Source organism: Mirounga angustirostris, unplaced genomic scaffold (assembly GCF_029215605.1).
Source record: "Mirounga angustirostris isolate CCGP_5_RB_7025 unplaced genomic scaffold, mMirAng1.0.hap1 SCAF_13, whole genome shotgun sequence".
NCBI lineage: Eukaryota > Metazoa > Chordata > Mammalia > Carnivora > Phocidae > Mirounga > Mirounga angustirostris.
This window is the reverse complement of record NW_026991721.1, coordinates 89660040-89674083: the sequence shown is the minus strand read 5'-3', so window position 1 is coordinate 89674083 and position 14044 is coordinate 89660040. Positions and strand designations below refer to the sequence as shown.

General features: G+C 35.8%; 1 protein-coding gene across 14 annotated transcripts in view; it reads left to right on the top strand.

Annotated features, from left to right (window-relative positions):
- The window catches only part of CCDC15 (coiled-coil domain containing 15), an 83070-nt gene that overhangs the window by 37156 nt on the left and 31870 nt on the right, over positions 1–14044 (top strand). For all 14 annotated transcript variants that reach the window (XR_010407048.1, XR_010407047.1, XM_064577280.1 and 11 more), the window contains one exon: positions 690–793. Coding sequence is in view for 12 of the 14 variants with exons in the window: in XM_064577280.1 (XP_064433350.1) it covers positions 690–793 (104 nt within the window). In the remaining 2 variants the exon portion in view is untranslated. The remainder of the gene's footprint in view (positions 1–689; positions 794–14044) is intronic.

Here is a 14044-nt window from a genome sequence, read left to right as displayed (position 1 = left end):
TTCTTCCCTCTTTATTACCATATGAGGCTAGGCTTAGAGTATACTTTTGTGATGTGGTTTTAATTTTGAAAATTTAAAGTGACTGTTGTTCTTTTATAAAATACCTCTCACATTCTTTCTTTGGCCCTGCTTCTATAGTACTTATTATTTGGAAATACAGAGTAAATATAGTAATATATCTTATCATATCAAATACAGTCATTTCCTCAAGTGCTGTTGACAAAGGACTATACTAAGGGCAAACTAAATTAGTACTTCTTTCTCTGATTTGTCTGTAATATCTAATAGCTATGTGCTTGAGAATATAAAGCTCTTGCTGTATGTGATATTATCCTAGGTCACCATAAAATAGGAGGAAATTAAGGACTTAATTCGATGTGACTTTTGTATCATCTAGCATATCTATGGCACAAGGATATTCTCCTTCCTTGGAAAGTCCTCTGAGAGCAGAATCTTAACAGTTTTTTTTTATTATGTTATGTTAGTCACCATACGGTACATCATTAGTTTTTGATGTAGTGTTCCATGATTCGTTGTTTGCATATAACACCCAGTGCTCCATGCAGTACATGCCCTCCTTAGTACCCATCACCAGACTAGCCCATCTCCCCACCCCCCTCCCCTCTGAAACCCTCAGTTTGTTTCCCGGAGTCCATAGTCTCTCAACAATTTTAACTTCTTTCCTTTAGCGTCAAAAGCAATACCTGAGATATAGACGACTTTTCATGGATATTGAGAGAGAACAAGTAAAAGAACAACAAAGACAAAAAGAACATCAGAGGAAAGTTGAAAAGTAAGTTCTTTGATCCTTACTATGAACCTTAAATTACCAGTTAAGATGATTTTGAAAGCTAAGTTTTAGAAATAATCAGGCAGTGGTTTTGCCTTCTGATCCATAGTGGAAACAATGGTTTTTTATCTGGATAGACATATGAAAGGTAGTTAAGAGCTATGTTTTTTTAATAGACTTTTTTTTTTTGAACAGTTGTAAGATTACAGCAAAATTAAGCAGAAAGTACAGAGAGTTTTATTTACCCCCTTGTGGTATACGTGGACTGCCTCATCCACTATAAACATCCTGCATCACAGTGGTACAGTTGTTACAACTGGTAAACTTCCATTAACACATTGTAATCCATATTTTACTTTGGGATGGACTCTTGGTGTTATACATTCTTCTAGATTTTGACAAATGGATAATGACTTGTATCCACATGATATAATATCATACAGAATAGTTTGCCCTAAAAATGCTTCATGCTCTACCTATTCATCTTTCTCTCCTCCCAGCCCATGGCAACTACTGATCTTTTTATTGTCTCCATTGTTTTGCCATTTCCAGAATGTCATATAGTTGGCATACAATATGTAGCCTTCTCAAATTGTCTATCTTCCACTTAGTAATATGCATTTAAGTTTCCTCTAATAACTTTTCATGGTCTGACAGCTCATTTCTTTTTAGTGCTGAGTAATATTCTGTTGTCTGGTTGTACCACAGTTTTGTTTATCCATTCACATTCTGAAGGAATCTTGGTTTCTTCAAAGATATGGCAGTTATGAATAAAGCTGCTTTAAATATCCATGTGCAAGATTCATGTGAGTGTATGTTTTCACCTCATTTGGGTAAATACCAAGTAGTATGTTTGCTAGATAATATGGTAGAGTATGTTTACTTTTGAAAGAAACTGCCAAACTTTATTCCAAAGTGGCTGGGCCATTTTGCATTGCTGTCAGCAATGAACAAAAGTTCCTGTTGCTCCAGATCTTCTCCATCATTTGGTGTTGTCAGTGTTTTGGATTTTGGCCATTCTAACAGTTATGTAATAGTATCTCATTGTTGTTTTAATGTGCAGTTCCCTAATGACCTATGATGTGGAGTATCTTTTCATATGCTTATTAGCCATCTGTACATTTTCTTTGGTGAGGTGTCTCTTTAGGTCTTTGGCTCATTTTTTTAATTGGGTTATTTGTTTTCTTATTCTTCAATTTTAAGAGTTCTTGGTAGTTTTGGATAATAATCCTTTATCACATATTTTTTACAAATATTTTCCCTCATCTGTGGCTTTAATTCTCATTCTTTTGACACTGTCTTTTAGAGAGCAGAAAATTTTAATTTTAATGAAGTCCAGCTTGCAATTACTTTTTTTATGTTTCATGCCTTAGGTATTGTATCTAAAAAATTATTGCCATACTCAGAGTCACCTAGATTTTCTTTCTTTTTTTTTTTTTTTTAAGATTTTATTTATTTATTTGAGAGAGCACATGAGATAGAGAGCATGAGTGGGCTTTGGGGGAGGGTGGAGGGGTAGAGGGAGAGGACAAGCAGGTTCCCCACTGAGCAGGGAGCCCGGAGCCAACCCTGGGATCATGACCTGAGATGAAGGCAGGCACTTAACTGACTGAGCCACCCAGGCGCCCCTCACCTAGATTTTCTTTTGTGTTATCTTCTAAGAGTTTTATCATTTTGTGTTTTACATTTAGCTCGATGATCCATTTTGAGTTAATTTTTATAAGGGGTGTAAGGTCTGTGTCTGGATTCATTTTTCTGCACAGTTGTTCCTACCCCATTTGTTGAAAAGACTGTCTCTGCTCCATTGTATTGCTTTTGTTCCTTTGTCAAAGATCAGTTAACTATATTTATGCAGGTCTATTTCTGGGCTCTCTGTTCTGTTCCACTGACCTATTTGTCAATTCTTTTGCTAATACCACACTCACACTAACACCAGACTCACTTTTGCTTTAAGGACGCATATAGGCTGAAAGTGAAGGGATAGAAAAAGATACTCCATGCAAATGAGCACCAAAATAGCGTGGGGGTGTCTATCCTTATATCAGACAAAATAGATTTTAAGTTGAAAGGGTCACAATAGACAGGATGGCCATTATATAGTGATAAAGGGGTAAATTCATCAAGATGATGTAACAATTATAAATATTTATGCATCCAGCACCAGAGTATCTAAACACAGTGCTTGCTTTGGCAATACATGTACAGAGTACCTAAACATGAAGCAAATACTAACAGAACTGAAAGGAGAAATAAATAGCAGTACAATAATAGTAGGAGACTCTAGTATCCTCCTCTAAACAATGGATAGATCATCCAGACAGAAAATTAATAAGGAAACATTGGTTTTGAACAACCCTAAAGAACAAATGGACCTAACAGACATATACAGAACAAGCTATCTAATGGTAGCAGAACACACATTCTTCTCAGGAACACATGGGACATTCTTCAAGATAGATCATATGCCACATAGGCCACAACACAAGTCTTAACAAATTCAAGAAGATTGAAATCATATCTGGTGTCTCTTCCAAACACATTGGTATGAAAGTAGAAATCAGTAATGAAGGAAATTGGAAAATTCACAAATACGTGAAAATCACATAGCACACTTGTGAACAACCAATGGATCAAAGAAGAAATCAAAGGAGAAATAAAATGTTTAGACAACAAAAATGGAAACAACGTACTGAAACATATGGTATGCAGCAAAATCAGCTCTAAGAGGAAAGTTTATAGGTACAAGATGCCTTCAGAGAAAAAAGATCTCAAATAAGCAACCTAATCTTACAACTCAAGGGACTAGAAAAAGATGAGCAAACTAAGCCCAAAGTTAGCCAGAAGGAAGGAAATAATAAAGATTAGAACAGAAATAAATAGAGAATAGGAAAAAAATTGAAAAGATCAATAACACTAAGAGTTGGTTATTTGAAAAGAGAAACAGAACTGAAATACTTAGCTAGATTAACCAAGAGAAAAAAAAAAACTCAAATAAATAAAATTATAAACAAAAAAGGAGACGTTACAGCTGATATCACAGAAACACAAAGGATCATGAGACTACTGTGAACAATTATATGCCAACAAATTGGGCAACCTAGAAAAAAAATGGATAAATTTCTAGAAACATGCAATCTATCCAGACTGAAATGTGAAGAAATAGAAAATCTAAACAGACCAATTGCAATTTCTAGAAATAGAAAATCTAAACAGACCGATTCAAGTGAGATTGAATCGGTAATCAAAAACTTCCCAAGAAACAAAAGTCCTGGACCTGGCTTCACTGGTCAATCCCACTAAACATTTAAAGAAGAATTAACATCAGTCCTTCTCAAATTCTTCCAAAAAACTGAATAGGAGGGAACACTTTGCAACTCATTACAAGGTCTACCCTGATACCAAAACCAGACAAGGTCACTACAGGAAAAGAAAATTACAGGCCAGTATCCCTGATGAACATTGATGTAAAAAGTCTCAACAAAATATTAACAAACTGAATTCAACAGTACATTAAAAGAATCCTATACCAGGATCAGGTGGGATTTATTCCAAGGATGCAAGGAAGGTTCAACCACCACAGATCAATCAGTATGATACACTGCATTAACAAAATGAAAGATAAAAATCATGTGATCATCTTAATCGATGCAGAAAAAGCATTTGACAAAATTCAGTATCCATTTGTGATAAAAACTCTGAACAAACTGATATAGAGGGAATGTACCTCAACATAATAAATCCCTACATGACAAGCCTACAGCTATCATACCCCACAGTGAAAAGCTGAAATCATGGGTTGCCTGGGTGGCTCAGTCGGTTAAACGTCCGACTCCTGGTTTCATCTCCGTTCATGATCTCATGGCTCCTGAGATCAAGCCCCTGTAGGGCCCCGCGCTCAGTGGGGAGTCTGCTTGAAGATTCTCTCCCTCTGCCCCTCCCCCCACTCACAAGTGCACTCTCACTCTCAAATAAATAAGTAAATCTTAAAAAAAAAAAAAAAAAGGAAAACTGAGATCTTTTCCTTTAAGATCAGGAACAAGACAAGGATGCCCACTCTCCCAACTTATATTCAACTTATTACTAGAAGTCCTAGCCAGAGTGTTTAAGCAAGAAAAAGAAGTAAAAGGCATCCAAATTGGAGAGGAATAATCAAACTGTAACTGTTTGCAGTAGACATGATATTATATATGGAAAACCCTAAAGACTCTGCCAAAAACTTGTTAGAACTAATAAATGAATTCAGTAATTCCTGTATTTTTCAGGATACAAAATCAACTTACAAAAATCAGTTGTGTTTCTATATACTAACAATGAACTATCAGAAAGATGAATTAAGAAAATAATCCTGTTTACAATAACATCAAAAAGAATAAAATACTTAGGAAAAAATTTAACCAAGGAAGTGAAAGATCTATATACTGAAAGCTAAAACACTGATGAAAGAAATTGAAGATGACACAAATAAATGGAAAGATAGTCCAAGCTCATAAATTGGAAGAATTAATATTGTTAAAATGTTCATACTATCTAAAACAATATGTAGAGTTAATGCTGTTCCTAACAAAGTTCTAAAGCAGAAATAGAAAAAGCAATACTAAATTCTAAAATCTGTATGGAACCACAAAAGACCCTGAATAGTGAAAGTAATCTTTTCTTTTTAAAGATTTATTGATTTATTAGAGAGAGAGAGCGTGAGCGTGCACACTCGCGTGCACACATGTGCACATGAGGGGGGAGGGGCAGAGGGAGAGAAAGATTCTCCAGCAGACTCCCCACTGAGCATGGACCTCCCCACCCCAAGCAGTGCTGGATCCCACAGGACTCTGAGATCATGACCTGAGTGGAAATCACGAGTTAGATGCTCAAGCGACTGAGCCACCCAGGCACCCCAGTGAAAGAAATCTTGAGAAAGTAGAACAAAACTGGAAGCATCACACTTCCTGATTTCAAGCTATATTGCAAAGTTATAGTAAGCAAAACAGTATGGTAGTGACATAAAACGGATACAAAGATCAATGGGACAGAATAAAGAGTATAGAGATAAATCAATTAATTTACAGCAAAGCAGTCAAGAATATACGATGGGGAAAGGATAGTCTCTTCGATAAATGGTGTTGGGAAAACTGGATATCCACATGCAAAAGAATGAAAGTGGACCTCTAACTTACTCCATCAAAAATCTATTCAAAATGGGTTAAAGACTTGAACATAAGACCTGAAACTTTAAAACTCCTAGAAGAAAACATAGGGGTAAGCCCCCTGACATTGGTCTTGGCAATGATTTTTGAATATGACATTGTAAGTACAAGCAACAAAGCAAACAGAATCAAGTGGGACTGTATCAAACTAAAAGACTTCACTCAGCACAGCAAAGGAGACAATCGACAAAATGAAAAGGCAACCTGTGGAATGGGAGAAAATATTTGAAAAGTATATACCTGATAAGGTGAATATATGAGGAACTTACACAGTTCAATAGAAAAAAAAAAAAAAAACCCAAACAACCCAATTCAAAAATGGTCAGAGGTCTAAATAGACATTTTTCCAAGAAGACATACAGATGACCAATAGGTACATGAAAAGGTGCTCAACATCACTAATGAACAGGGGAATGCAAATCAAAACCATAATGAGATATCACCTCATGCCTGTTTGAATGGCTGTTATATGAAAAACAAGAGATATATGCTGGCAAGGATGTGGAGAAAAGGGAAACTTGTACACTATTGGTAGGAATGTAAATTAGTGCAGTTACTATGGAAAACAGTGTGGAGGTTCCTCAAAAAACATAATTTATACAGAACTACTGTATGATCCAACAATCCCACTTGTCAGTATATATCTGAAGGAAATGAAATCACTATCTCACGGAGGTATTTGCACCCCCGTGTTCATTGCAGCATTATTCACAATAGCGAGGACATGGAAACAACTTAAGTGTCTGTCAGCAGATGAATGGATAAAGAAAATGTGGTACATATATAATGAAATATTATTCAGCCATGAAAAAGGGAAATCCTGCCATTTCTGACATGAATGAATGTTGAGGTATTATGCTAACTAAAATAAATCAGAGAAGGGGCGCCTGGGTGGCTCAGTTGGTTAAGCGACTGCCTTCGGCTCAGGTCATGATCCTGGAGTCCCAGGATCGAGTCCCGCATCGGGCTCTCTGCTTAGCGGGGAGTCTGCTTCTCCCTCTGACCCTCCCCACTCTCATGTGCTCTCTCTCTCATTCTCTCTCTCAAGTAAGTAAATAAAATCTTTAAAAAATAAAATAAAATAAAATAAAATAAAATAAATCAGAGAAAGAAATACTTTATGACCTTACTTATATGGGAAATCTAAAAAAATGAACTCATAGAAACAGAGATTGGTGCTTGCCAGGACCAAGGAGAGGTGTGTGAGGGGGAAAATGAGATGCTGGTGAAAGGCTGCAAATTTTCAGTTATAAGATAAAGGAGCTCTGGGGATCTAATAATGTACAGCATGGTGACTGTCATTATAGTACTTGAAATTTGCTAAGAGAATAGATTTTAAATGTTCTCATCACACACACAAAAGGTAACTGTGAAGTGATAGAAGTGTTAATTAATATCATGGTAATCAGTTCATACTATATATATAAGAAATCATTGATATATGTATTATACACCATAAAGTTACATAATATTTTTGTCAATTATCTCTCAATAAAGCTGGAGGGAAAATGTGGGTTCCAAAGGAAGGACTTCACTTCTTATCCACATTTGAGAGTGACTCTGCATTTGTTCAGCAAACATTAATCTGGCACTTTCATATCATGGGACTGTCCTAGACATAGGCATTACAAAGATAAATAAAATGTGGTTCCTTTTCTTGAGGAATTCATAATCCAAGGTGGATGGGGGAATAATTTTATGTAAGTAAGTAGTATAATTATTAAAATAGAAGAAGTAGGTACAGAGTCCCGGAGAACACAGAAGCAGGATTACTGATTCCATCTGGAAAGTTAGAGAAATTATTACATTTCAGTTGTGCCCAGATGGAGAAATATGTGTTTACTGGGGAAGCAGATAAGGATGGTGAAGTAGAAAAATCAACATAAACTGAGAGTGAAAGCAAATAATCGTATTCATGCAGAGTTTTATAATTTAGAAGGGCTTTCATATATTATTTCATTTGGTATTTTTCAACAATCAAACATTTATTGAGAGTCTGGCACATGCCAGGTACTGCATTATATGCTGAGAATATTAAATGTGAATATGTGGTAGGGTAGTAGTTGTTCATAGCACAGGCTTGGAATCAAATAGTCTTAGGTTCGAATTTGCAACTTACTAGCTGTGTAACCTTCAGCGTGTTTCTTTACCTCTGAGATTCAGTGTTTTTAATTATAAAATGAGGATTATAATCCCTGTGTCCTAGGTTGTTGACAGAATTAAATGGAGGGATATATGTAAAATACTTAACATTGTATTTGCATTTAATAAAATCATGGTAAATAGTACCTATTATGATCATGATGATGATGGTGGTGGTGGTGATGATGATGATTATGATGGTGATGATGATGACGTTAAATAGGATGAGCACCAAGGGAGGCCAGACAAATGGAGAATAGGAGATGAAAACAGTAATTATAATGCTATCAGATTTGATAGAAAGCTAGCAAGTTCAATTTAGGACATTGAGTGTGGGAAGCCTGTGGAACATTAAGGGAGGGCTGACTTACACACATTTGGAAATAAGGAACTAGAGTTCTGGCAACAGTGAGAACTAAAGATTTCTTTAGGAATTTTCAATATTTGTTTCAACATGAATTGGGACCAAGCATAAAGCTACTTCTGGAGGACAGATAATTAAGAAGAGCTTTTGTTAGTCTTCAGGCACTGAATTAACAAAATTGGAGACTTTGAGGGGTCTCAAACACTTGATTAGTTTTCTCCTCAAGACATTTGCCAATGTCTAAATTTGTGCAATAAAGAAGGCTAAAGGTGGGGTGCCTGGGTGGCTCAATTAAGTGTCTGCCTTAGGCTCAGGTCATGATCTTGGGGTCCTGGGATTGAGCCCATGTTGGGCTCTCTGCTCAGAGGGGAGTCTGCTTCTCCCTCTCCCTCTGTTCCTCCCCCCTGCTGTTCCCTTTCTTTCTCAAATAAATACATAAGCAAATAATTTTTTAAAAAGGCTAAGGGTCTAAGTTGAAAATTTCTGGAAAGCAGAGAGAAATTTTCTATAATCTTACAGTACATGTAGAGTTCAGGACTCACCAGGGTGAGGTGGGGGTGTGGTGGGGTAGGACCCAATGAATATACCAGGCTTTCAGTCAAAAAGAGACTGTAGAGTTCTATAGGAACATGGAGAGTCCTACACTAACAAGATGGTCTAAGCAACTATAGAATAAGCCTTACCCAAACTATAAAGCAGCCTTGATTCTGCTGAGGTCCTGATTGGATTAAACTGATGAACCCTGCATTCTCTGCCTAGCAGAGATAAGGGTGAACTTTTTCTGGTTATAGATAACATCACTTGGAGCCTTTAAATTTGTTTTAAAACAACATTCAGCATTCAATCAGAATTTTTTAGGCATGTCAAGAGATAAGACCAGATGACCAAAAGCCAAGAGGAAAAGAGACAGCTGAAGCAGACTCACAGATGATACAGATATTGGTATTAGGAGACAAAGACTTTAAAACAGTTGATTAATATACTCAGGTAAATAGAGGAAAAGATGAAGAAAATAGATGAAGATATGGAGAATTTCACCAGAGAACTGAATCTATAAAATAGAATAAAATTGAAAGTCAGAAGTTGACAAATGATAATCTTAAAATAGAAACTCAGTAGATACACAATGAGATACCACTTCATACTCATTGGAATAGCTTAAAAGAGAAGAAGATGATGACGACAAACTTAATAGTACCAGATGTTGGCAAGGATGTAGATGAGTTATAACTGATATATTGGTAGTGAAAGTAGAAAAGAGCATAACTACTTTGGAAAACTTTAGTATTTTATATAGTTAAACATACATCTACCTTATGACACAGGCCTTTTACTGCTAGATATTTCCTCAAGGAAAATGAAAACATTTATAAAAACATTGAACAGTGATAGAATATAATTTTTTAAGTATTAGTGGCACATTTATCAAGATTGATCGTATCCTGGGTTATTTTTCAGAATGTGTTCTCTGATTATAATGGTGTTAAACAGTACCTTTTAAAAGAGTTCTGATTCAAAGATAAAATTGCAACGGAAATTATTAAGAAATGCTTTGAAGGGAATAATAATGAAGATAAAACATATCAAAACTTGTCAGATGCAGCTAAAGCAGTGCTTAGAAGGAGTGTTAGAGCCTTAATTGCAATTATCAGAAAAAATAAAAAGGCTAAAAATGTTTTAACTTTCCATCTTTAAGAAGCTAGGAAAAATAGCAAATCAAAAAGAAGAAAGAAGTCATAAAGAACAGAAATCAGTGAAATAGAATACAAATGTACAGTGGAGAAAATCAACAAAGCCAAAAACTGGTCCTTTGAAAATTTAGTTTTGCCAGGGATATACCACTTTAATCAGTGAAAAAGAAAAGAGAGAAAACCAATATTAGGAATGAAAAAGGAGTCATTACTACAGAGCCTAGAGACATTAAATGATAATAAGAGGACACATGAACAATTCCATGCTAAAAAAATTTGATCATTTTGATGAAATAGACAAACTCCTTTAAAACAAAAAACCAAGTGTGGATGCAAGAAGAAATAGAAATCTGACTCATCTCATATTAAAGATCAGGTTTTTTTTTTTAAGATTTTATTTATTTATTTGAGAGAGAGAGAGAGAGAGGGTATGCATGCAGGGGAAGGACAGAGGAGAGGGAGAGAAAATCCCAAGCAGACTCCGTGCTGAGCATGGAGCCCAATGCAGGGCTCAATCCAATGACCCTGAGATCATGACCTGGGCCCAAATCAAGAGTCGGATGCTCAACAGACTGAGCCACCAACTGCCCCAAAAGTAAATCAGTTATTAAAAATCTTACCAAAAAGAAAAATTTATGGTCAGGTCCAGGCTCAGATGTCTTCACTGGGGGATCCTTGCCAAATATTTAAGGGAAAAAAACAATACCAAATTTTACATAAACTAGTCTAGAGAATGGAAAACAGGGAATTCTTCCCAAATAATTATAGAGGCCAGCATAATCTTAATACCAGTCTGACAAGGACATTACAAGAAAGCAGCATTACAGACTGATTTCTCTCATGAACAGAAATGTAAAATTCCAAGTAAAATAGTAGCCCAATGACCTTTGAGGGGCACTCTTGCATTCCCTTGCCCTTGGAACTTCTGCCTAAGCCTCTGCTTCCTGCCCCAGGACAGCTTCTTAAACACCCCTAAACTTTTCCCAAGCCATGGACCCAATGGAAACAAAGCTTTTTGCAACACCAATAATGATGAAAAAAAATAACTAAAATAAAATATTCCAAGATGTTTAAAAATTATCTTTGGATACTAGAAATAATTTTTTTCTGTCCTTTGTGTGTTTCTTAATTTTTCAAATATTTTATCATTAGTGTAATTGACTTTGAGAGTGTAAGCAATATCTGTAGGGGCCCCTTGCTGGTGAATATCCTGTTTATTTTGTAGTAGAGAGTACAAGGACTCCTGAAAATTTTATGTGGCAGTCCACTAGTGGGAATGGTTTCCTCTGAGGTGTTTAAGTTTCTTTAGTATGTTTTTATTCTCACGTGCTTTTTCTCCCCTTGAGATATAATACTGTTGTCTTAAAAATGACAAAAAGAGCTGCAATGAAAAAGTATATGTGTTTTGGATTGGGGTAGAAGAGGCTTGGAAAAATCTTCATGAAGTTGTCTAGGGTAACTTTAGGCAAGATTCTATTTAAATATTTCAAGGACCTTCTCTATTCTTAATGTTCATTAGGACTATAATTACATAATCTCCCTGGATAACAATTTCAGAATCTAAGGACATTGGCTCTCAGGAAGTTCATTCTTATATTTAGGCCAGATTTGTCTTACTGTAACCTAGTTGTTTAGCTGTAATTATGATCTGATCTGCATCAAAAATTCTTTCAGTTTTGTAGTACCCATATATAAGTGTTTACCAACTCATCAAGCAAAAGAACAGAAATTTAGTTCAGTTCATATAACTGAAGCCAAGACATCCGTGCTGTGGGTGTTTTATGTCTAACCTAAATCTTCTTATGACATGCCTACCACATGGCATAGACAGTGGGGAAGTCTTCTTTAGCTATATGCTGACCTTCTTTGAAAGCTTTTCTGCTTAAGGCTTTTGTTTTATTGCCATTTTCTCACTGGATAATCTTTTTCTTCTTTGACTTATACTCTTGACCCCAGAAAAAGTATGAAGGTCTCTGTCTCACAGATGGTATCAGAAAATTAAATCTGTTGTCAGTCATTTGCAAATAATTAAAAAATATTTTTTTTGCTTTTTCCTTGTTGAAGAAACTAAATCATATATGCCTGTTTTGCATGGTTATGATTTAACTTAAAGACAAAACCACTTTAGCAGCATTCTAAAATGAACATACATCTGCTTTCTAAACAGGAATTGATAATAACTGCTTTACCTCAGTTGTTATAAGAATCAAATTACATGTTTTCATTCATTCATTTAGCAGCAATTTATTGAGTATCTATTAATTGTTATACATGATAGCTAGACTTAGGGGGTGCAAAAAATGAAAGACATCATCCTCCTCTTCAAAGATCTTACTAGATAGATTTCACTCATGAATGGGGAAGCAGATAAATGAGTAGATAATTATAATGCCATATTCTCAGTATTACAAGACAACATATCATGTGGTTAAGAACATGCAGAGATATGTGTTCAAATCTCATCTCTGCTACCTACCAGTTGTGTGACTTTGGGAAAGTTACCTCAGTAAGCCTCAGTTTCTTCTCTGTAAGGATAGGGATAATAGTGGCATATACTTCATAAAGTTGCTGTGAGGATTAAATGAGGTAACCTGTAAATGTGTGTAATCTGGCACAGTGGATGCCAATAAATGTTAGTTGCCAAGTATTTAAGGAAAAAATAACATCAAGTTTTACATTATTCCAGAGAATGGAAAACGGAATAGTCCCCAAGTAATTATAGAGACTAGTACTAGTCTAGTACCTTACTGCCAACCTGATAAAGACGTTACAAGAACGTAGTGTTACAGACTAATTTCTCTTATCAACTTAAGTATAAAAATCTCAAGTAAAATAAAATACTTCTTTTAATACCATTAGAAGAAAAAATTGTAAGAATATATGGGGGTACAGAGACTGTGTTTTCAACTCAGAATTGGGGGTATGGTTGTAGCAGAAGGCTTCCTGGGCTGAGTTTTAAAGGATTAGAAGCAGTACTCTGAGACAAAATTGTAACTGGGTTGGAGAAAAGAGTAGATGGGAATCTTAGGTAAAAGGAATGACGTTGTGAAAGCAGTGACTTGAGAGAATATGACACTTCTGAGTTGGATATGATCAGAGGTAAAAGAATGGCAAGAGGCGAGTCTTAAGAAATAAAGAAAGACAAGATCATAAACAGCTTTGTATATCATGAGAAGGGTTTTGGATTCTATCCTGAAAACAGGAGCCACTTAGGGCACTGTGGGGAGTAGATGAGGTGACTAAGACTAGATGTTAGGAGATTATTGAAGTAATATACTTAGAAGATGAGAGGTGAAATTGGTTTTTTTAAAAAATTATTATATAAAGTCCTTCCTGTGTGTCAAATACTGTCTCATTTAATTGATACACAATTCTGCAGGATAGTGGTAGCTGCCGTTCTCTGAGTGTTTATAATGTACCAGCCCAGTGTCGAGTGTTTTAGAGGCATTAGCTCATTTTTACTCACTTCAATAACCTAATGAGGTAAATTTTATTATTCTGTAGAAAAATGAGCCCTAGAGAGGTTGAGTAATTTGCCCAAAATTAAGATCACACTTAGCAATGGCAGAACTGGAATTCAATCCCAGATTTATTGGATTCCATCACCTAACCTCTTTGAAGCCTGTAACACCACCTTTCACATAAGCCAGGGCCAAGGAGGCAATTTTAAGAGCGTAAGACAGAGAGTCGATAAGATTTTGTCAGTAGAGAATTCAGGGTTAAGTCCCAGGTTTATGGCTTAGGCCACCAGATAAAATCTAAAACAGATTTGCCTGGGAAGAGGTAGATGTGGAGAGGATAAGTTTAGTTGGGTTTAAGGTGCTTAAAGGAAATCCAACTAGAGAACCCAGTAGGAAGT